The sequence below is a fragment of the Colias eurytheme genome, chromosome 2 (genome assembly GCF_061535395.1).
Source record: "Colias eurytheme isolate Ceu_HAF_F1 chromosome 2, ilColEury1 Martin Lab GWU primary, whole genome shotgun sequence".
Lineage (NCBI taxonomy): Eukaryota > Metazoa > Arthropoda > Insecta > Lepidoptera > Pieridae > Colias > Colias eurytheme.
In genome coordinates, this window is record NC_142981.1 from 2,987,092 (window position 1) to 3,013,102 (window position 26,011).

Sequence of the window (26,011 nt, forward strand, 5' to 3'; positions counted from 1 at the left end):
ATATAATAATGGTCACATTTTATCAAATACTCTCCAAAAATCTAAATGCAATACTTGTACAAAAAGTTTGGCGAAAAAAAAAATTTTTGCAGATTTTCGGCGGTATGGCGACCATTTGGAATCGTCCGAAAAGTATGGTATGGTGATTTTCGTAAATGACTAGACGACGATGGTTACCTGTGCAAAAGTTAGCCTGGTACAAATGGTTGAATTGTTTTTTTTTAAATCAACACATTTGCGTCGGTATGGCGGGCTGTAAGTCACACCGGAAAAGTATGGCATGACAGTACCGCCTACTTCTTTTTTATGGGCTATCGGTAAATTCTAAAATTTTTGTGTTACAAATCGTTTGACTTTCGCTATTTTTACGACGAGTTCGACTAACGCCCACGCGACTAAACCGCCGGTACCAGTGTTCACACCATCGTTTTTCTTTTTGTCATTGCGTACTAAGACCCCTGTAGAACCGCCATCCTGTTACAAATGACTCGAAATTTTGTGTCAGTATCTCCCGGTCTAAAAGCGCTATTGCTCTGAATACAAATGGAGTAGACAGATAATAGACATAGAAATAGACTAGAAAGAATACCGTTAAAGGCATTCTTTGCTATATCAATGAAATCGTTTTAAAATGATTGAATACCAGTCAATAGAATACGATTGAAGCTTGATAATAACTGGGAAATATGAAAACTTTATTAAAATCAAGAGCCGCTATGAACTGATTTTATAAACAGTACTTAAATAAAAATAACATTAGAGAGCCGTTATAAATATAACTATTAAAGAGATTTATAAACAGTATTCAAATATAAATAACATTAGTACAATAAATATAAAGACATTAATCTCTCCAAGTCTTGTTGGTTATCTAAACCTTTTCCATAGATCTATATAATTTATAACAGACACAACGCTAAGCCTTTTTGTCACAAGTGTAGATGAGCATCGTGATCCCTTTCCTTTTGTTTCCATTCATTAGCAACAAAAACATCACGCAAACACAAACCGAAGTCAACACAACATCGAGATTTGTTAAGATTAAAGCCATTTTAATGAAACGCAGCTGTTATTATTAAATTCTTGTTCACATGTTTTGATATAATTTATACGTACGTATAATAATTAATTCATGTTTAATGGTAATCTATATATGTATATAAAACTCAAAGGTGACTGATATAGTGATCTATCAACGCCCAGCCCAAACCACTGGACGTATCGGGCTGAAATTTGGCATGCAGGTAGACGTAGGCGTCCCTTAAGAAAGGATTTTAGAAAATTCATCCTCCAAGGTGATCAAATAGGGGATAAAAGTTTGTACCATGAAAATTTATCTTTTCCACGCAGGCGAAGCTGCGGGCAACAGCTAGTTGGTACTATATTATGCTGCGGGCAACAGCTAGTTGGTATTATCTATACTAATATTATAAAGCTGATGAGTTTTTTCGTTTGTTTCAACGCGCTAATTTCAGAAACTACTGGTCTGATTTGAAAAATTCTTTCAGATTTAGATAGCCCATGTATCGAAGAAGCTATTATCACGCTAAGACCAACAGGAGTGGAGCCACGCGGGTGAAACCGCGGGGCGCAGCTAGGTAAATAATAAAACCTTTTCCTTTCTAGTGTATGAGGCTAATACTATCTCCATTACAACCCGCTTAACGGTTCGGTTTTCTTTAAAATATCCCGTGGGAAACATACATCCAACTAGACAACGATATCCTTATCGTATTAATGCTCTAAGGATAATATTCTAAGCACTAAACTTCGTAGGAAAGTAATTAAAATATCCAGTAAGTATGGAATTGGATTATTTTAAATTGTTAGGTATTGCAAAATTAATATGGTCTATGCAAAATATCAGTGTATTTTAACATACATTATAATTTTAACTACATATTTAATTCACAGCTTATTAACATAACATACATTATTAACAAGCCTTTGGCTTTTTCACATCAAGAATTAGCCAATTTTCTCTCTGAGAATTTAAAACTTAAACCTCCTCTCCCAAATATATAGAGATTACCATCATAAAAGTTATATAACTACTTACAACGAATTGTAGAACGATTTCGCAGTATACAGGGTGTCCCACTTTTGGTATACTAAGCTCAAAGGAGGTTATAGTTTTGCATACGCTGAGTACGTAAAAATTACTTATAAAATTCCAGACTCAGTTTTTTTCAAAAAGATCAATTCTTAAACCTCTATGTGAACACCCATAACAAGCAACGCGCCCAGTTTTGCTACCAGCACGTGACCTATCGTTTAAGATTATGTTTTCATAGACAAAATGCTCACATTAGCGAAGCAGTATATGCCGGCTGCGCGAAGCTAGAGAAGAAAACATGGATTTTCAGGAAAAATTTAGCAAAAATTTTTTGATGTGATTTTGTTGTTTAAGTATTTTTTACGTGATCAGTGTGTGCAAAACTACAAGTCCCTTCTCGCTTAGTATACCAATAGTGGGACACCCTGTATACAAGCGTTAGTGGCGTTATTATCCCCAAAACCCCATTATACCATCCCCATCGAACGTCAAACACGCATCAGTAACTGATTGATTTACGACCAACATTAGTAACCCTCAAGTTAAGGGCCTAAACACCATGTAATGCATTTAAGCTTTATAACTAAGCATTATAATTTTGATTGATATTCAAATTAAATTAAAAAATTACTGCAACATTTTGTATATGTATATTTAAATCTACTTTATTTCGGAAGGAATATAATCTGTAGGTAGTAACTTATAAAATATATTTGTTTTATGTACATAGTAATGTAAGTGTAGGACATATAAATAAACGATGTAAAACTGTTCTAAATGAACTTTAATTTTCTATACCATCAATTCTATTTCATATTTTTATTAAACACTAGCGGTCCGCCCCGGCTTCGCCCATGGTACATATTTCGCAATAAAAAGTGGCCTATGTCCTTTCTCGGGTATCAAAATATCTCTATACCAAATTTCATGCAAATTGGTTCAGTAGTTAAGGCGTGATTGAGTAACAGACAGACAGACAGAGTTACTTTCGCATTTATAATATTAGGTATGGATTTTATTCCTTGCATTTCCACTTTTCAATACCATCATGTCCAAAGAAAGTTAGCACAAATCATGAAAGTGCTTTGTTTTAACCGCTTTAAAATAAAAGCTAAAAACCGACTTCAATTCACAGTGCACGCACGCATGGACGTATAAAAAAAGACGGACGCCGTATTACGAACAAACAACGTGAAGCCACCATAGTAAGCTAGCGATCGTGTAAAGACAATAAACACGCACACACTCTCACCATAGTAAGCTAGTCGGCCGCCATTACGTCGTGAACTACCGACTGATTAACTGCGTCACTGTTTCACAAAAAATATTTAAAAAGCCGTCTTGCGTGGTTAAATGGTGTCGCAACAGTACAATTTTAAATAACAAATCACAAGGGATTACATTCCACAGGGAAGCAAGTTATTTCTTTTATGTTTTAATGACAAAATTATTACGGCAAAATTTATAGAAAAAAATACAGCCGCCATTGTCATCAACACAGCTGTTGCCATGGCAACATGGCACACAAACATGGATGTTTCGCCGCCATTACTAGGCTTCACTCAATGTTTAGGCGATATACCGTCCGTCTTTTTTTATACGTCCATGCACGCACGTAGAACTTTTTATAGAACTGCTATATCCTGGCTAGATTGCTTCACGCCTATAGGGCACCATAAATTGGTTCAAACCGTAAAAGTTTTAACTATAAACATATTTGTTTCATTATTGTTTAAAAATTTTGTAGAAAATGTGTTTAAGTTGTTCTTATTAATAGATTTTACTGACAACTCTACATTTAGAAAAATCTTTATCTTCAATCGCGTTAAAATCCTTTGAAAAGTCTTGAATTTCAAATTACTTATATAATTAATACTCAAACACAAGTAAATGACTAATAAATGAAACTTGATTACTCTTTATACATCCTTGTTTTTAAAAAAATGTCTATTGTAAGTACACCATTTAAAATTACAAAACAAAAGACATTTCACACGACCGCTTCATTCAACATAGCGCAATTAAAAAAGTACTAAAAGCGTTCAATCCAAACATTGTCTATACTCTACAGTCTATACCATAAACAGTAGAAAGTACCACAGAGTATAACATTTATAGACGTTTTTATTGTACCACGCAATCACGCCGCTCGAAACACGTTAAGTGGAATTTACTACACCTCGAGGAATAACTTTAACTCACACCTATTTCAGTTCTATTTTTTCTTTTGTTAACCGACCTTAGTGAAAACTGGGGCCCTGGGGAGCTACCGTCTGCACTATTTACTATTTTCGTGTTATTTTTACTTGCTGAATAAATAAGAACTGTTAATTGCTTGGCTAAAGAAAAAGGTCCTTTGTGTTGGTATTGGTAGTGTCTTATTGTGTACTTATAGTTTGAGATGTGAGTACGAATTTTAAATACATAGATTTCTCCTCTACAATGATTGTTGTGGACATATAATGTTATTATTGCCGTAATTGTGATTTCCGCATTATTTATGAAAAATGAACTTTTTATTACTTTAGAATATTTATAAAGTTCTCTATGAATCCAAACTCAAATAAATACATATAAATTCTTATTTCTAAAAACAATTAAAAAAATAATAAACCTACATTGACATTATTAACCGCACCAGTCTTTTGTTTTTACAAAATAGCTCAACAAATACGAGATGTTCTAGCAAATTCGATCATTATTTGTGTACGCCTCGTTCCGACGCTTCGCTGACTCGCCTCGTTAGCCGCTATATTATTTGCACACGATTCGATAAACACACCACAGATAACCGTCGATTGGCATTATTATTTAATACTAGCGACCCGCCCCGGCTTCGCACGGGTGCAATGCTGATACTAAATACACTACAGAAAAATTGTGAACGTTGTATAGGTATAAAAATATAGCGGCCCGCTCCGGCATCGCACGGGTATAAAATACCTACAAAGCCGGGCGGCCGCAAACGCTACGTCCCGCAATTTTTAAATCTGTAATATCTTCGAAAATATTCACTTAAATCATACGGTGTAAAGGGCCATATAGATCTATATTAAATGAACAATGTATCCATGGTATTTAATTGGTTAAGGATTAATGCTGTATTGGTTAAAATCGCTTCGAAAATTAGCCATTATTTGTCGTAAAAAGTAAATGACAAAAAAAAGTTATTGTGGGTTATCCATAAGAGATAGACATATACCATCGCGGACTTTTCTGTAGACCTTTTCAATGTGTATAATACTTAGTACATTATTTTGATAAAACTCGTAGGGTTCAGCCTGCGTTTGCAATGTAAGCGGAATAAATGTAATTTTTTACGACATCACATTAGAAACCTCAAAAATAACAGTACTTCTCCACTACTTAATGGATCTTATTATACATATAAACCTTCCTCTTGAATCACTCTATCTATTAAAAAAAACCGCATCAAAATCCATTGCGTAGTTTCAAAGATTTAAGCGTACAAAGGGACATAGGGACATAGGGAAATAGGGACAGAGAATGCGACTTTGTTTTATACTATGTAGTGATTATTTATTGTTTATCTGTTATTAAGATAATAATCGAGATTTGTGACATACCTTCTGTTCTTAATCTTTTAATAAAGTCGTTTGATTTTTAAACCACTTATTTTAAAATGCATCCCAATAGTTGATTTACTACGAATATTTACTAAGACGATTTATAATTTAAGAAACATAAGAAAAATGAAATTCTTACCAACATTATTACACTCATGTTTTGTGCATAAGATTTGTATATCTCAATTGAATTACATACTCAAATTACACATTACACATAAATGTACCCGTAACAGCGTATCCATTAGCAACCGCGAACTTGTGACCTACAAATTGTTAATTGATCACATTAAAGAACCTGTAAGCATTTTAGTTTCTGAATGAATGAATTGGACCTATCAAATACAAAACAAATATAGAACTAAATGAACAATGCACTCATGTGGATATGAAAGATAAATATGCTCTATGTAGCGTATCTTGTATGTACAGTTTCCGATTGAATTAATCTCAATATGAATGGTTCCGTACTTGGGAGGTAAAAAGTAATCCCAGATTTATGGTTTGCTTAAGCCCAGCTTGAGAGGTTTTTAATGAAATTCCTCTCAGCCGTTTCCTTGCTATTATGAACAAACTTATAAGCTAATTTTCTTTTGTGTATTATGTATCATATTTTATGTTATATTCAATGTTAGCAATCTGCTCACTCTGCTTTTAAATTAAATCAATATTTATATAGTAAAAGTTGATTAGAAACTTTCTTCTCCATTTCAAGAAAATTGCGTGTTCAGAGTGCAATTAATATTTAATACTTTATGCAAAAAGGAAAATTCATATTATTGTGCGTTTCACGAGAGAGTTCCCCTGCCGTTATGTTGGCATACCTGACTGTCAAAAACGTCAAAGAGCTAAGAAGCGTTACAGAGTTGTCGAGGTTTTCCGAAATTTATAAATGTTTTAGAGATTGGCATCATGCCGCATACGCTTAGAAGTGGTGAAAGAGAAATGGCTCTGTAACGCTTCTAAGCTCTTTGACGTTTTTGACAGTCAGGTATGCCAACATAACGGCAGGGGAACTCTCTCGTGAAACGCACTATAGGCGATGTACATACTTTAAGAAAATATAGACAGCTAAGGGAGCTGTCGTTAAGGAGTATGAAAAAAAGACAAGCCAAACGAATTTGCATTATAACAATGTGATACGAGAATTTTATATGTAAAATAGAGTATAATATTATAATATGCGACATATTATAACGAAACCTAAAATTGTATATAACTTAAAAAATATTTTTCAATTTATCACCTATCGTTTACATTCTACATTAAGCTAACTAGGTACTATAGTAACCCAAACTATTATACTGAACTACGGAAATTCACAATAGACCCTAATTCTCCAGTCATATTAAACGCTTGGCCGGTAATCGGTATTCATTGCAATTTACCATCGCGCGGACACGTGCGAATGGGATCTTTTGACTTTTTTACATAAAGGCAAATATTACATATTTAGGACTGGTAAAGTTAAGCAGGATTTTCATTTAGATTTGGAATGAACGTAATGGAAAAATGACGGGAATGTGTAATATGCAGTCGTGGTATTAACTTGGAGAGATATTGACTAAATAGGTACCTACCAAAATATTTTAAATAATCGCAAACTATTTAAAAGAACAAAGTAGATATGCATGTAATCAGTCATTAGAAAGAATATTCAATACAATATGATATTTGAACACTATTTTCACCTCTTTCACAGTCGAACAGTATCAAAGTTCTTTAGATGCATTATTATGCATTTTAAGGTATAAACGGATTAATTTTACATTTGGGCGCAATACATTTGCAGAGGCACATAATTATTAATAGTATTAACCTATCACGCGTCTGGCGCACAGCCGGCACCGATCCCGATAGTGTCAAGGGAGTTCACGAAATCTAGCTTTTTTATGACTACCGAGTTTGAAAATTTTATTTACCCTATTGTTCTATAATTATATGCCATGTATTATATATTTTTGGAAAGAGGAAGAAACTAGTTATAGCATAAAAATGTAATCATGACGATATATTTTTTCTATAAAATTATAAAAAAATGATTTTCTTTTGTTTTAATTTTAATTGCTTACATACTAACACTTACATGATAATGCTGAGTCATCAAATGATCATATTCACCTTTTCATATCACTACACGATTGCCAAATACATTCACTTATATTTTCACACATTTAACACAACGTATTTCACTATGAATAATAACAAATCTCCATTATTCACAAACAAGAAAAAAAGCGCCATTTTGCGTCTTCCGCACTGAAAAGTTGAGACACTTTTTCACTGAGTATTCTTCAAATATCCCTAAAACCAATATCATAAACGTATTCTACGTAAAATTTCCAGTAATATACGTCTCAATTATCACTCATCTAATTATTCCTCTCGGCATAATTCACAATCCAAATATTCGTTGAACAAGACAAATGTCACAAACTATGGCCGATGACGCAACTCAATCAATGATTCACTTTTTTTTTTTTTTTGTGGTTTTGGTCTCTATTGCCTGTCTCGGAGTCGTGTCGATTCGAATTATAAATGTTTAAGGCATAGAGAAATATTTTTTATACTGGAAACATTCACTTGTAATTCACTACAGATGGCCTTCAATGTCACGGGCCGCGTTAGGCACAGAGTTTGTGCGCAGTACACTACAGTACAATTTGCGTTACGACACAAATATTGTGCGTAGAACGTGTCACGGGTTAACAGTAGAGGTTGTATCTCTGCAAATATTCGTACGCGGTGATTACTTACCATCTAACTACCAGCTTATTTACCCGCTATGACATACAAAATTGAAAATAAACAATTAAATCACACATTATGTTACAGTGGCGAGTCCACCAGGCGGCGCGGGCGCGAACCCCGACGAGCACCGCCCGCCGCCGCCCCCCGCGCCCCGCAACGGGACCTCCCCCAGTAAGCACGGCATAGCAGTGGCTACAGCTTGTAGTTTGGTGTTGAGGCAGTTACCCTTGAAACACGCGCACACGTAGCAAATCCTGAAAAACAATTAAAAAAACAATATTTAACACATACATACCTACAAATTTATACGGCCCAGGCGACTAAATTGTCGAAAATTAAACCAAGGGCCTTTTACTGAATACAAACATGTTTTTAGAATCACCACAATGTCTTCCATATCCAGTTACTAGGTAATCTTATTACGACACACCCTGTTTCATTAATTTTGAAATAAATAAAATACACAAACAATTCACATATTAAAGAAACATTTTCTCTATAGTATCAACAATGCAATTAAAATTATCGCATTTTACACTCATCTAATTAATAAATTATGAAATTCGTTAAAATGACTGTAACTGCCTCATTGTCCTAGGGTTGTCTCTCATACGAATAGCGTTATTACATTTTACAATGCTACGTCACGTTTAGCTGATTCTGACGTGATGGAAACCGCGTGAAATTGTGATTACAGCGATCTCTACATGTTTGCAATATTATTTTGTACTGTAATACAAATTTAACAAGGCTTTCCGAAAAAATATTAGGTTATTTCTGAGTAATTAGAAGAGACTCAAGTTTTGGAATACCCGAAATATAACGCCGAATTTTCTTTAGAACATCAATGTAGAAAAATCAATGCTACCAAATTATTACGCACATTATTTTTTCCGTAAATAGTATACGATAAGTATAGACTATATAGACAAACTGTCGATACCACCACCAAAATGGGAAGTCATGGTTCCATTTTTTTTGACAATATATTATATTAAAAATAACTTTAAAAATGATAACCTATTCGTGAAATAAATGATTGACAACCCTATGCATGTTTCAGTTAATTATTATTATTTTGTTTGAATACGTTATTGCACTGTTTGTTTGCCGTAGCCACTGTATCATTTCGTGCACGATTTTATTGATTTTGTAGTTAGCTCTCGCTTTTATTTTTTGTTGAGTAAATTATAGTGTGTTAACTTATACTTTGTTTGTATCATTTCTGTGTATAACCAATTTCGTTGTTAAAGGTTACCTAATGTAATATTTTAAATGAATTTCTAATTTTTTTAACCCTCCTTGTCTTTTTCATGTATCTAACCTCATTCTTATTAATTAGCATAATATGTAGTACCTGGTATAAGTATTTAAAATATGTTTAGTTCTTAATTTTTAATACAAAACATTGATTTTAATTCCAAAACTTCGTGCTGCAATTATTTTCAAGAAAGACGACTAATTAATTACGTAATTTCATACAAAAGATGTGTCTGTGAAAGAAGACTAATAATAATTAAAAAATAATTTATATATTAGATATAGTATCCCTTTCTAATTAAAATTAACGGGAAACGACATTTTTTACATCGGATTTTTCTTTAATTGTTATCTTCGGTAATTAATGTTAATTATCAAGACTCGTGAAGCTTTGGAAAATTTCTTAATTAGTTGGTATTACGGTTTTTTCAAGTAATTATCGTTGTTGAAATAATATAAATATTGGCATTTTGTTTGTTGTTAAATATTGAGCTATTCTTTGAACAAATTTTCTTTATAATTGAATGAAAAATCAATGTAATAGGAATGATAATATGTCAGGACAAATTCCATAACATTGCTAGATTGCAGTCATATTGAATACAGAAACATTTTAATATTAGTACTTAAAAATACACAGATACCAAGTCAGTAATATAACTTATATTTAACGAAAGAAAACGAACCATCCACTAACATAACAAATTCTTAGAAACAACGCTTTTTCAAACAGCAATATACGGTATTAACATGTAATAATTCGTTATCGTTATTTCAAAAACGAAACCAAACAATTTACAGTATAAAAATATATCAAATAATACCCTTGAAACGACTCAACCATACCGTAATGTTCAACAAATTCACAGGCTGTTAAAATTATTCGCCTCCCGTGAATATGACAGATCCCAAAGGCCGAAATACCGATTGTTCTATAAGTTCATAACAGAAATTTAATTTATAATAGCCCGCCGTTAAAACAACACTCTATTATTTATTTGGGACAAACTGACCGACGGTTTCGTGTTTATTTCTGAAATAGGCTATTACATTTGTCCCTCTTGGGGCTCGATTGACCAAGAAAAAGTGTTTCAATCCAATTTGAGGTTGGAAAAAAGGACAATAGATTTTTTTACACGAGTAGCTAGTATATAAGATTAGGTGGAGAGAATTTATGGTATTGGCCGTTGATTTATGTGTTTGGAAAGTTTGAAGGACTCTTTCACACGCATGTATCCTTTATTTGGAACAATTCAATGAATTACACATATTTATTAAATACAGATAAAAAGAGTGAGGCGATACGATGGCCCAACATACAAATTTTAGCCAAAAACATATAAGGATTCATGTCATATCAAAATACATGGATCTTATAGATGGATGATGAACAATAACCAACGAAAGTCGATATAGAAATAAACTAGTGTTTCTTTTCTCGGTTACTATTTAACACAAAATCAATTTGCAATTTTCAAAATAAAACAATTACAAAATGTCAGTCAAAGCAAACAATTCACATGATTATAGTCACAACACAAAGGGATCCTTGTGCAGTAATTACTTCGCATGAGTTAAACCATTCCCATACGTTTCCAACTGGTGGTGACTGTGTAATATTAATTTCGGAAGCGACAAGTATTAATAATTATAATGCTACTTGCGATTGTTAAATAATTAAGTTTTAAATTATATTAGGTACTAGCTTCCGCCCGCGGCTTCGCCCGCGTGGTGTTTTGATAAAAGGTAGCCTATGTTCTTTCTCAGGGTCTAAAGATTGTCTGTGCCAAATTTCATCAAAATCGGTTGAGAGGTTTAAGCTGGAAAACGTAACAGACAGACAGACAGACAGACTTACTTTCGCATTTATAATAATAAGTAGGGATGTTAAGTTTGGATATGTAGAGATTCATTGTTCAAATCAGTAGTAAAATAATTCATAAATAAAAGAAAAATAAATTAATTAATCGAACTGAATTCACCATCAGCCCATATAGGTACGTTCCCACTGCTGGGACACGGGCCTCCTATGAGGGTACAGGCCATAATCCACCACACTGGCCAAGTGCGGGTTGGCGGATTAATGAACTAAACTTAACTGAATTAATTAACATTATTATAAAGCTTCAATTTCATCACAATTTTAAGTTGGCATATAAATTTTAAATTATTAAACCTTTAGAATAAACGAATAGCTTAGTCGCGTTTATAGATAGCATTACTAGCTGTCCCGCAAACGTGTTCTGCCTTACTCTTATCACTTAGAAGTATGAAAAATAGATGTTGACCGATTCTCAGACCTACCCGATATGCATAGAAAATTTCATGAGAATCGGTCCAGCCGTTTTGGAGGAATATGGTAACTAACATTGCGACACGGGAATTTTATACCTATTAGATAGATTATAACCAAATCCTTTAATTATCATAATATATTCCATAACATCTCTGAACTAGTGTTTATTTCAATGTTTTCAAAGCCGTTTAATGAGCCAAGTTTTAAATACATTGATTCTACACATATCCATGCAATTTTCAGTCATAAATACCCCTAATAGCCTATAGGCTATAGGCAGGTACAATAAAATTTTACAGGCAAATACTCCGTAAGTTTTTATAGCCAATTGCATGCAACATTCGTAATTGCATAGAAAACAACAATTTATATAATTGTAAGTTCACCTAGTACTAAAACCCGCGGTGAGCCCCTAGCTTGTTACCATGGCAACCGCAGTAAACACAACCTGAGACCACAGACTAATAAAACAAGCTAGTCATGAAAATAAACAATATTGTACTGCTTGGGTTGTGTGAATGTTTTGTTGTTCATTATTTTCGTATTTCTTAGATTTTCTTTTGGAATATTGTCTTGGGTTTTGCGCGAGTTCTACGTATTATGGATTTAAACATTATTGTGTGATCGTTGAGTAGGGATTACCGAATATTGAAAGGTACGAAAATATGATTAAAGGAATCTTGAGGCTTGGAAGTTATAAATACATACTTAAAAAAAATTCAACATGATTAAAAATGTGTTGTAATAGCTGATGGTCATTTGATCTAATTTTAAATCTTTCTATGTTCTCAAGGCCATAAAAAGTTATTCTGAAATAAAGCTAAAATAGAAAGAAACAAAAAAACAGCAAATTAAACTAAAATATTTATTCAAAATATTTTGTAACAAAAAATACCTATTTGTGTTGTGACTACTAAAAATAGCTTTTTGTTTAATCGTAGTAGGTACAATTATTTATACTGTGGTTCCCGTAAGATAATCTAAAAACAATTTTATCGTACTGCCCTGAAGCAGACGGTTGGATTTATTTCAACCCGGTTGAATATTCTTTTTTGTCCACTGCGTTCGTTTAGTCTATTTTTAATGTGAAAATTAAATATTTTGCTCCTTTTCGAGGAAATAAAAGAATCTGACGAATACTTTTAGTAAGAAATTCGACAATTGCGGAATTCTTTGACTCAAAGAACGAAGGCTTTTTAGAAATTTGCAGTAACTAATTATACATTTTTAAATTATGTTTATTTTCTAAATACTTATTATACCTACAGACAAAATAGAAAAACATTATATCAGAATAGATAGTGAACAAAATATCAAACAAATTTGAAACTACAACTTTCATAGCCAAAGCTAAATTTTAATTAATAAAGAACTCCAATATTAAAGTTCATAACATCATAATTTGACGCGACATTTTAATTACTTTCATAGTGTATTCAAATTAGTTTAAAACGAGCAATAAAACATTTATAACGACTGCCGTACAAATATTTGTTGAATTTTTTAATATTCCACAACTTTTAGATCTTTATATTGCACGCCTCATAAGCGAAGCGTTGAGGTGGGTACCTACTACTGTCACTTCGCGCAAAACATCTGATTTTTCAAACTTAAAATGTCTTTATGTATCATACATTGCACTTGTAAGATAATACATACACACACATATTAAGAAAAAACACTATTTTTAACGTTCATGATATTTTTGATGTCATTTTTGTTATTTAAACTAGTTAAAAAACAGTTTAAAAAAGTTCTGTCTTGGACGTCCGTGTGTCTGTATGTGCGGATCCTTTTTCTTGTTAACACGATAGCGACCGAAATACTTTACTAATCGAGTCTTTTTTTTTCTCTTACGCTTGAGTATGCTCAGGAATAGAACCCTTTCATTTTTCAGGGTCTGATTCGATGTGGTTTAATTGTTATTAAATAAACAAAAATAATAATTAATAAATATTTATTAAAAAAAAATTATGAGGCGTGCACTTTTGGATTTTCCAAATTTTTTATTTTATCTTTATTTTTGAGAAGCTATAATATTACTACTTTTAATGTTACGACACGATATCCCATCGTCTAAAAATATCGTATCGTGTTCAATATCGTTCCGCTTTTTTAAGTCCATAGAACTAGAACTAGTATATAAAAACTACCCTTCGGAAAAGCGACGAAAGTATCGCATACTCAAAGATAGCTTTCACGGAACGTAGAGTAAAAAGGTGAAAATGTTCGGATTTGGAAGTTTTAAAGGCTTTAAAAGAAGCAGGGGTCACAAACACTTGCCATTTGAGATATAAAGTTATATACCTTGTTTATACAATTTAAATACACTGTTTAACAATATTTATCAATTTACCTTATACATTCCTGTTTTAATTATTGTATTCGATGTTGCGCTCACATAAAATTCAAAAGAAAATAAATAGTAAGAAAAATACTGGGTATTTGTTTTCGGCACAGGATACTATTAAAAATCCTTGATATAAATCACTTTCTAGAAAGATGTTTACAAAAACATCATACGATCAACATTTTTCGTTTCAAAATATACCTACTCATATTCGTTTATTGTTAAATATAAAATTTCATAGATAAATTCACCTCACTTACTATTTTCATCTTTAAACTTTGAACAGAATATGTTCGTGACCCCTGAAATACGCTCAAATGTCTGCATAAGCACTGCTGAAAAGAGTTTTTTTACTTTAATTGAATTTCTACTACCATTTCTACCTTCTCTTTTGCTCTTTTTACTATCTGCCTTTTTCTTTCTGATTTATGACTTGGATTGAATATAAAACAACGTTTGTTTTATTTAAGATTCCGTCTATTATTTAAATAACATTATCTTATTCTATTTTGTCGTTTAAAATTTTATATTTTATCCAATTGCAAAAGATAACAGATAAAAACGCACAGCGCTTAAAATTTTCTGGTAAAATTTTAACATCGTTGCTAGCTGCAACATCTGTTGAACATGTAAATTCAAATTATTTTAAACAAACAATTCGTAACATGAAATAAAGCCAATTTAGTATTTTGTTTCTATATTTATACAAACATTAAAAATAAACATCATAATGTGATCTCATGGCCCTTTGAATTCGTCTTTATTTAAATTTAGAACAGGTTGTTTTTTTTTTAAAGTTCAGTATTTTTTTTTTATATAATATTATCTTAAAAATATTGCCAGTATCAAGTAAAATTCGAACATATAAATCCATTGAACACATCCTTTTTAAATTTCGAACTGTTTATTGACGTGACAACGTCTTATAATTCGATAGAGCCCGCTGCACGCACGAAAAAACATGACTCATGCGGCGTTACCTCGCTCTGAGGCGTTCCATGTAAGGCTTGAAGTGCAAGCGAGAGCGCGGAACGAGCGACAAAGAAGCACAATAATTGGCCTTAAGACGTTGTCACGTTCAACTATCGTCAGTAAACCTACTTTACACACAACCAATTTTTTTTAAACGTTATGCTCATGCTTTCTTTTTTTTTCAGAACAAGGCGCTCTGACCATAGTCCGACGGTCATCCAGCCGAAGTAAGACGACAGAAAGCTCACCTCCCACCGACGAACAGTTAGACCAACTCGATCTCGACACAGAACACTTGCCCGCCGTTGACACGCCCGATGCCTGTGATAAAGCCGCTCTTAGGTATTTTTTTTATAAATAAAAATATAGGGTCGAATTGGGAAACCTCTTTTTTGCAGTCGGTTAAACTTCACTGTACATAAGACTGACAACAATGGATATCTAATGGATTATTTATGTGTTTTAGGACAAAGATGTTCAATATTTACATTTCTTTTGACTTATGGTACATAAATAATTATTTTAACAATTAAAGAAGAGTAGATAATAAGATTTTTAAAAAATACCTAAACATAAATACCTAGTAAAAATCCTAATATAATATATATTATAAATTAATGTTGAATAAAAATATAGAGATCATGTTTAAAGTGAAATGTGTTTTCCGTTCAACAAAAAAATATATAAATATGAATAAAATAAGCCCCGGGTTAATAATAGCACACTCCTCTTGAAACTAAAATAGGTAACAATTTCAATAGGTACTCAAACTTGCAATAACTAGAATTCAAACATCCATTGAAACGTCCAGTTTTTGACGAACAATAGATAATACAATAATAAAATATTCACCAGAGAACAATAGTATTCGTAATAAAACAATTCAGTTATTTTCATTCAATTTTCATTACAATTATTTCGCCTCATTTCGATTACTTAAACGAATGATTCTAAGAAAGAAGAACAATGATAAAATTTTGTTTGACTCACCGGAATAAATTGGGTGAAAAGTAGATTTTTGGGAAGGGCAGTGTAGAGATGTTGAAAATTATATAAATTTGTTTTTTTTTTTCTGCCAAGAAAGTGGGTTATGTTTTTCGAGTACGCTTATGACATCCTCCTTGTGAAGCTTTATTGATTTTAGAGAGTGTTCTTTTTTCTGTAAGAATAGTGATTACCAAAATTAAAATGACCATTTTTTTGTACAGAGTTTTTTGTCTCTTCTATAGTTAAAAACTTGTTACTCATAAAATCAATAGACATAATTTTATTTATAGTGCAATATATTACGGTATTTTGAGTTAAGCTTATTTTAGTATAGGGATAATCTAGCGTTTTAGTTCTAATTAGAGCTATTGAGCTGGAAAAACTCGTTCCGGCTTAATGGCCATTCAGTTTACGATCATTTTCGTTATATCCTCTTCCCGTTATTATTTTACGGGATTTAAACATTTAATAATAAAAATGAAACCTTTTTTATTGTTTTTCCGATTTTTGTTGTGAGAAATGCATTTCACATCTGTTCCACTGATCGATATTCTTGCCGGGAGGAGGTAATCATCCTTAGCAATGGGAAAAAATGTTTTATTTAGAAAATATTGTTTTAACCGACTCCAAAAATGAGAATTTGGTTGTATTTTTACATTTGTTATCTCTTAAGACCAACTTGAAGAATTGTATATTTGTTTGTAAGATAATATCGAAATGTTTATTTTAAATGATAACATAACTTCAATATAGAACTCCGTAAAAAAGACGGTTCAGGTAGCATATTTATTAAAATGAAGCATAAAATATAAAAAATGAAAGTTTAGTCTGATTTTTAGGGTTCCGTACCTCAAAAGGAAAAAACGGAACCCTTATAGGATCACTTTGTTGTCCGTCTGTCCGTCCGTCCGTCCGTCCGTCTGTCAAGACCCTTTTTCTCAGGAACGCGTGGAGGTATGAAGCTGAAATTTATATCAATTACTAAGGTATACTGTCCCTTGAAGCTGTGAAAAAATCAAACTTCTAAGCCAACGCAATCAAAAGATACAGCCGTTTATGCCGCAAATTTTCGACACTTGCAAGGGAATCAAAACCTACAGGGTGCTTCCCGTGAACTCAGAATCTTGAAATTTAGTACGAAGCAACGTCTTATAGCATAGATAAAGGAAAAATTACGAAAACCATAAATTTTTAGTTACATCACATAATATATATTTTTTTAATAATTTTAAACTTACTACCCATTTCCTCATAAACGCGTAGAGGTATTAAATTGAAATTCCTACCAAATACTCAGGTCTATAATACCTTTAAGCTGTAACAATCAAAAGAAACAAGGTTTGTACGGAACCCTCGGTGCGCGAGTCCGACTCGCACTTGGCCGGTTTTTATTTTAATAAAACATCAGTTCTTTTTAATAACAATTTTACTAATAGTTAATTCCCTTGTCCACAGATTACGCTATCTCCTAAGACAAATAAACAGAGGTGAAATACCTGTTGAAATATTACAAAAGAACATTCAATATGCCGCAAAAGTTTTAGAAGCAGTCTACATAGATGAAACCAAGTATGTATTATTCAATTCCACGGTATTATATTTGTGTAATTAATGTATAAAAAGAAATAAGTGTCGTTACTGATATTTCTATGTTAGAATACAATTACTGCTACGCTTTATAAATTTTAATCTTTAAAATTTAAAAGTGCGCAGTTAAAAAACACTGTGAGTGTCGAGAAAAACTAAACTCTGGATACAGACTTTTACAGAGGAATTCTTTATAAATAGTTTTTGCTTAACCGGTTACAACCACAAATTACAAGTTTGAAGCACTTTCATCCTGATATTTAACGTCAAAAGGTTTGTGCTGATGATTTTAAACTGTATAATTCGAAGTACATTAAATTAAAATTGCTTTGAATATGTCACAGTGTTGTGGATAATATATTTTATAAAGCGTAGCAAATAACGAAAGGATGTAAAAAACGCAGTTCTGACAAATTTTCTGTTTCAGATTCGACAGCTACATCGTGAATGTATTTATTGTTAATTTTTTATCGAGATGTTGAAGCATATATCGCTTCTTTCTACGTCTATTGTATCGATATTGGAGCATTGAAAGAACAATAATTAACCGTGGGCATGTTAGATGGAAGCTTTAGATTGAGATCGTGGTTAATGTTGGTTCTATTGTGCTTGATTAAAATCTCAATATGTGTATCATCAAGAGTATGAAATTGTGAAAACCCTCACTTATTTAAACAAGTCAAACTTATTGCTATATTATTATGAATCATCATCATTGGCCTTTACGTCTTTCACAGACGATTTATGGTGTGTTGCCTGAGCAATGTTTCTGGTGACCAAACAATCCAATGCGGGATCGACATACTTTTCCGCAGGTCGGACAAGGGGATATAGGGAAGTTTGCAGAAGCCGATTCAGAGTCATTATTATGAATACAAGTCAAACTTATTGAAGTAGACAAATAGCACATTACTAGTTATTTTAAAGGTCTAATACTCGATTTTTTATAATTAATAATATTTTATTCAAATTATGCGTAAGGTAATTAAAACCGATATTTTATATTTAAATATATTTCCTGAAAATAGAAAGAAGTCTATGAAGTACACGCACTTAAATTACACAAGAACACACGAAGCAATTAAATTATTAACTGGAAAAAATATTTATTATTTCAAATCAAAACTTAACTAGACTACACCATTTAATTTAAATTTTGATAAACTTAGATATTATACAAAAAATTAGAAACGCTATAATTAAATACGACAATTAATATTAAAAAAATAAAGTTCTTATAAACTAAAATATAAAGAACAAGGCATATATTTTTTAGATTGCGAGAAATGTTTGCCGTCGCTGTTAACAATGAATTCAAGTGTTTACCAACTCAATTTTCGAGACGTAAACTTAAGCCCGTATTTAGACAACGGAAAATTATGAGAGCAAAAAATAATTGCTACAATAATTAGTCTCAAAGATTTTTCGAGACTAATTTAAATATGTTTTTTTTTTACAATTTGTTGTTATAACAATATTATTAAAAGCAAAATATATTATGTTATTGAAATGAGGTTAAGATTGAACAAATTTCCAGTACCTAGAGCAGAATATTTTTTATACATGAGTATAATTATTATGTTGTTGATGGATTTTTTAATAAACAATTTCATTCTTTTATCAATATAAAAGACTGGGATATTGTAATTAACAATAACATTTAATAAATAAATACATTGGTACATTTTTCAGTTTCGATTCTTAACCATCAGTTTCAGCAACATATCACCTCTACATACGTACATTCTTAAATACACAAATCATAAAGTGGTCATTTGTCTTATACATTTTACAGACAAATTTGATCACTCCAACACTCAGTACTAATAGGTGAGGAGAGGGAATTCGGTTTCATTAACTTGACGAAATGGCTCCTTTTAAAGCGCCCTCGGCCCTAAAAGGCTCTAGCCTGAGGGTAAATCTCTTACAAACTTAACGATGTAACTGTTTAAATTTGTACGTAGTGACGTTTAATAATGATTTCATGATCTTTTTAATGCTTTTTAAAGAATAAGTGCAAATAAAACATTAATGCTTGATTTAAAGAAATAAAGTTGCCATAAAAATGTTACCAGAATAAAATTTTAAATTTATTAAAAATATACCTATGGATTGATCAATATTAGTTACAGCAGATTGTATGTAGGCACACATACAATGATTATGTACTTAACACATCTGTGGTGTTTGGTATATACCTCGTAAGTGCAAAAAAGGCCATTTTTTGTTTTCTGGCCATCTATACTGATAAAAACGTCCTCTTTCGTTTGGTCTATGTCACATAAGCCTACTGATAGTAGAAATACCTTAAATAGGTTGTATCAAAACCCCTTAAGTACAAAAAAAAATATTTTTATTTGATACAAATATATTAATATAACTTAACATAGACTTGTAAAACGAATACTCAATTCAACGAACGGCCATTTACAACGTAAGAGCACTTAACATAATTAGACCAAACTTGAATAATTATTATCATCACTTAACTTATTTGTACAAAATCAAATAAAATAGTCATATTTCATACAAAATCTAGAACAAAACAGAAGAGACAGTCTTAATTAAAGAGTATATCGGCTAAATATTTCTAAACATTGTTCAATAATACATATATCCAACATTAGTGAAGATGAAGCTTGTTAAACTAATTAATTATTTTACTACCAAAATTGTATCGTTAATTACTGGCAATGTATCGAGTTACAACTACAATAACTGATGGAATATTATCCCTAGAGGTTGTAAGCCCGTGACGTCACTAATTACATAAAAGACCTTTGCGTGATTAAAGGTTAATCAAATTAAGGATTTAATCTTGCTATATTATTCTGATTTTTATTAATTTCGGTGTGCTCATAATAGGTAGTGTCAAATATATAAAATAAAATCAGCTCGAAACTCTTTAATTTTTTGTATAAACTATGTAGGTACTTTTATAAATCCTACTGTTGCAGTTAAAATAAACTTTTTATGACTGTTTATTCATACTTTTCAAATATACAATTATTACCTCATTGCGCACCTTTATGTTACCAGTTACCACTGACGAACTGTCAAAAACGGCGCTAGGAATACAGATTAAATATTGAAATATAATCTGTACTGAAATTACATATTCTGTCTATTCAGGTCAGGCTTATACCTTATTATTACAATGCACACTGATTGTCTGATATCAAAGGTAAATTGATACATCTGTAGTTGGCCTTTGTGTATGAAATTCATAGAATTGAAACCGTATACAGGATAATATAGTATTAAATCTCTTTGATAGAACAATACCGTATACGTCATGAGTAATCAGTAACATTGTGTGTAATTATGAACGTTCTTGTATTTTGCTCATCCTTTAGTCCCTTTTTAATCATGGCGCTTTGTAACTGGGTCGATTCATGAAACATTAATAAAGGCCCATAATAGCGTTTGCAGATACCTGAACTACGTCGGTGAGGAATAAATCTTTAAAACATTTTTAAAGGAGACGTTATGAATGTTAAACCTAGATTGTATAATATTGAATATGAACTACAGTCTACAACTAAGATAAAATTATTATTACAAAAAAATAGGTACCTACGTTAAAATAATATATGAAAATGCATTACGCAGTTTATACCTACTGAACTGTTTTCCATTTAAAATTACCCTTTTCATTTACAATGCAAATTAACATGCTTACTGCAGCTATATGAGAACTTATTATAATTACTACGCAGTGAACGAACTATACTTAACCACTCAAATCTTTATTATATATTGTATACCTAGTCGTTCGAAATAAACCGCTGGGTTTCTAACTCGGTTTCAGATATCGAAAATAAATATTGACATTCTATCTTGTAAAACCGATGTCTATAGCACTAACCACACTCAATAAAGCTTTCATCGACATTCGCTAACATCATGCCAATTCTCCAATATGCAACTTCAATCTATCCTGTTTCAATCTAGGGTTGACAGGCAAAAGATAGGCGCACTAGCGCCACCAGTGATAATTTGTAACACAGGGTTAGACGGCCGGCGGAGCAGCCGCGCTCGCAACCGACAACCCTACAAACGAGGCGACTCCGCACACCGTGTTGGACCAGATGTTCTGTAGAGAAACCGAACGAAGCAAAGTTAATACCGTTACAACACCGCCGGCAATGGCCAAGTAGTCGAGCCTCCCTTCTGTCCACTCTGTGCGATTAGGTCTTTCTGTTCTGTTGACGCTTACTCTCTCAGTATCCTGTCCTCCTGGTAGCGACCGTTACGAGATTTGGTGTTTTATTTTGAGGGCAAGTTGATTCCCGACGCACGACTTGTTCCCAGTAGTGCCCCTGTATTAGTTAGTTTCTTCCCTGTGTGCTATGAACCCTGTGGAATACGTCACTCCGTTTCGGCATGGTTTTTGAGCGACGTCTATAATCGTTTTGTAGTTAGCCACATTTTTGCTTGGTTTATTTTTATGCAATACTCTATTTTATTTTTTTTAATGTAAAACAATGTAAATATTTGTACCTATTGTTTAGAGTTATATTTGCTTTTAAAATATATTTAAACTATTACTAAAATTGAAGTTTGAATATTTTTTATCTATTCTGTCTTCTTTTATTTATAAAGCTGTCTATTAATACCGACTATAAATCGAAGGATTCATTGTGGTTATTGTAAATTTTTATTCATCATTCAAGGCGTTGAGATATGAAATGAATAATATTTCTTACATTTAATACTAAAGATTTACTTACTGGTTGATTTTTTACCCATCTATCGTTATCTTGAACTATGACTTCAGAACAATTAACCTAAATTAATTCTACATCATTAATATAATAATTAATTAAAAATAAAATTATTAAAAATTTTAATTAGACTTTTACTAGTCCTGAAGGCTTTTAATTTATTACTTTCACAAAATTATAAAACATAATTAGGCCCTATATTAGTCACGAAGCCTAATAATTTAAAATTCACACGAATATGAAACTAGAAAGACAAAATTACCATTTCATATAACAGCGCCTAAAACCAATGTATGTTGACCCCTCTCTCCTATGTGTTTCCAATGTTTTGGTGTTTCATTATAGACCGGCCGTGCCGCGCCAGCAGTCGGCGCCGACCCTGGTATTTAGGTGTGTCGATGTTACCACTTATTTCATATCTATCACCATTTGAATTATTTCAATTTAAAGTAAATTAATAAAGTATATTTTGTAGATATTTTAGTCTAGTCAAGAGTCAAGTCAAGAGTCGTTAACAGTATAATAGTTAGTGTTGTTGAAAATAAACACGTGAGCACACTATTAGAATATTAGTTTTAAATTCACAATAAAAAATGGGATAGTGATAGGCCCTTTTTATTGTTAATCGTATAGAATAAATCAAGAACTTTTATTTAGTAATACTTAACAAAGTACACTTTAGGCTTCCTGCATTTGAAAAGCTTCCAAGACTGCAAACAATAATTTATGATTATGAATACGATTCAAGTTGTGATAGATAAATCACTGAACCCAAAATCCCAGCAATCCAAACGCTTTACGTATTTATTTATTATTTGTATGCAACATTGCTTTCTATTGAAAAAGTATTTTATAACTTATTAAATCTTTAATCCATGCACATAAAATATTTTAAAGAGTATTAAAAGCAAAAATATTATATCAGTGAAAACATTGGATTTGTTTGTTCTAAAAAAAATGAATACGCTACATATGATAATATCAAACAATTTTTACAAGCAACTATTATTTACTAGCAACATTGAAAGAGAATTAACATATTAGAAATAATTTAGTCGAAATTTTTATAGGTGGTTAATTGAAAATTGATTCACACACCTAAGAATTGAAATTATTATTAGTAAAAAAAGTATTATTTGTAGACCAAGTACAAAATACTGTAAAAGAACCTATTTTTAAAGTGGGGAAATCTTGCATAGATACCGATTACCCACGGCCCCCGGGAAAGGAACCGTGAGTTATGTCGGATTCTTACCGACTAAAACCCCACTGTGTTCCGTCGAGCCGCTTTAATGATGGGGCCACGGGTATTGGTTGGAATTCTTCCGATACCACTGTAAAAGAACCTGAACAAAATCTAAATAAATAACAACATAATTCCCCAACTAAAATAATTGAAAAGAAAAAAACAAGAAGTCGTCTTCCCTAATTACGAGACGAAATAAACGAAAAGCGAAAAACATTCACAAAAAATTAACAGGCACTTGTAAATAAATTCACGCTAGCAAACGTGATTGCATTAACAGTTAAACCCCAATGCTCTAACAATAGCAGTTTGTTAAGAACAATAGCGTCTATAAAACATGGAAATTGCTAGAAATAGTTCATATATTCTGCTCCTGGACAGATATAACGTATTACGTACCACAGAGTCGTGTATATTAGATGCAAATCGGGCTTCCACCGCAAATTCCTGGGATATTCCGTTTAGATTTCAAGATAGAAAGCTAATTGGAAGATTCGGATTTCTATTGAAAATAGCACTGCCATCTTTGAGTTATATTTAGATAAATATTTTAATATTCCTGCAATCCTTTGCAATGAATTCATACCTTAATTCATACTTTCCCTGAAGAGAAAGGTTATGAAAAGTACAATCAAAGTCTTATGCCCATTTGGCCTCTAAATGTATATATAAACGTCATATATAAACCAACAAATCCCAATATGAAAGTAATGGAAAGCAATGTAAAATACTATTGTATGTATTACGCTGCATGTATGTTGTCTATGTATATTGAACCCTATCCCTTTAGTAAAGCTGGCATCTTCTTCTTCTTTCCTATATCTTTTTATAAATAAACCAAAAACATCTTAATATATATTAAAATATTACAGTATGTATGAAAAAATATTAATGAGATGTATTTATCAGCTCCTGAAAGAGTTTGTATTCGATATTTTACATATTTATTTATAGTGAATTAAGTGCAATTATGAAGTTCACTACCACGTAGCACTTACAACGTTTTATTTCTACACTTTATTATTATATTCCGTATGCATTGTGTTCTCAAAGAAAAGATTTCATCACAATACTAAAACACAAACGCAATCTTAATCTTAGTTTAAGCACCGGGTCTAGATATATTATTGCTAGTAGTATAATTATAATTAAATAGTTTATTCCTAACTAATTTTATCGACACCACGTTTTCAATAGTCTTAGAATTATTAATTTTAACAATATTTTAATTGTTTATTACGCAGTTCGTCTTCAAAACAAGCAATTAAGCGATTATATTGAAAATTCTAAATTGGAGTTCCCGAGCTTCTTATTGTTCGTAACAGATGCTGTATAACAAGAATTCCGAGAAAAATAAATTGTTAATTAAAGGCTTTGCAGCTTAACAATTTACGCTATTAACATTTTAACCAAAAATCGCTACGATTTTTTTAGTTAAGGTGACTTGTGTGCTAATCGATTTAGCTTTAGCAGCTTATTCTTTGCCACACAAGGTGCAGTTCTAATACAAAATGTGGTGTTGACAGACGCTTGGCGGACGAAGATGACGAGTTATCAGAAGTACAACCAGACGCTGTACCACCAGAAGTCCGGGAGTGGCTGGCGTCTACCTTCACACGGCAGTTGGCGACGGCAAAACGAAAGTCAGATGAGAAACCGAAGTTCAGATCTGTGGCGCACGCTATTCGAGCGGGAATTTTCGTGGACAGAATATACAGGAGAGTCACGAGCACAGCGTTGATGCAGTTCCCACAAGATGTTGTTCGAGTTTTAAAGGTAATTTTGTAGCACAATAATATGTTCTACTGATATTTCAGATTGTTACAATAATCTTTTTGACTATCTTGGAATGAAGTACCTACTTACCTACTGTAAATTTCGTTATTCTCGTAGATTCTATCAAAGTGAAATACCTACGTTACGTATGATCCTTTATCAATCGCAAATTATATCAAAAAAACACTATATTATATATGTAGTAATCTTAGTCAGGGATTAGTTAGCGCTGATCTATTTACGTCTTAGAACAAGACTGTTATTAACCGTTGTATTATGGCAGTATTAATTACTACATGTTATTAATAAACTACACAATATTTAGATAATATAATACGTATTATTTCACTTTAACTTGGTAACTATTAAAATCAGTGTCACAACATAACCTCACTTGGCACTATCACAACTTGAAT

At 32.0% G+C, this 26,011-nt stretch overlaps 1 protein-coding gene across 2 annotated transcripts in view; it reads left to right on the forward strand.

Annotated features, from left to right (window-relative positions):
• Positions 1 to 26,011, forward strand: part of Pde1c (Phosphodiesterase 1c) — a 167,570-nt gene that overhangs the window by 121,739 nt on the left and 19,820 nt on the right. The window contains exons 2-7 of one of the 2 annotated variants that reach the window (XM_090110698.1): positions 8,479 to 8,565; positions 15,458 to 15,614; positions 17,715 to 17,828; positions 21,857 to 21,967; positions 22,919 to 22,963; positions 25,346 to 25,595. In XM_090110698.1, the coding sequence (XP_089966824.1) occupies positions 8,479 to 8,565; positions 15,458 to 15,614; positions 17,715 to 17,828; positions 21,857 to 21,967; positions 22,919 to 22,963; positions 25,346 to 25,595 (764 nt within the window). The remainder of the gene's footprint in view (positions 1 to 8,478; positions 8,566 to 15,457; positions 15,615 to 17,714; positions 17,829 to 21,856; positions 21,968 to 22,918; positions 22,964 to 25,345; positions 25,596 to 26,011) is intronic. The other variant, XM_090110690.1, reaches the window with a different exon arrangement.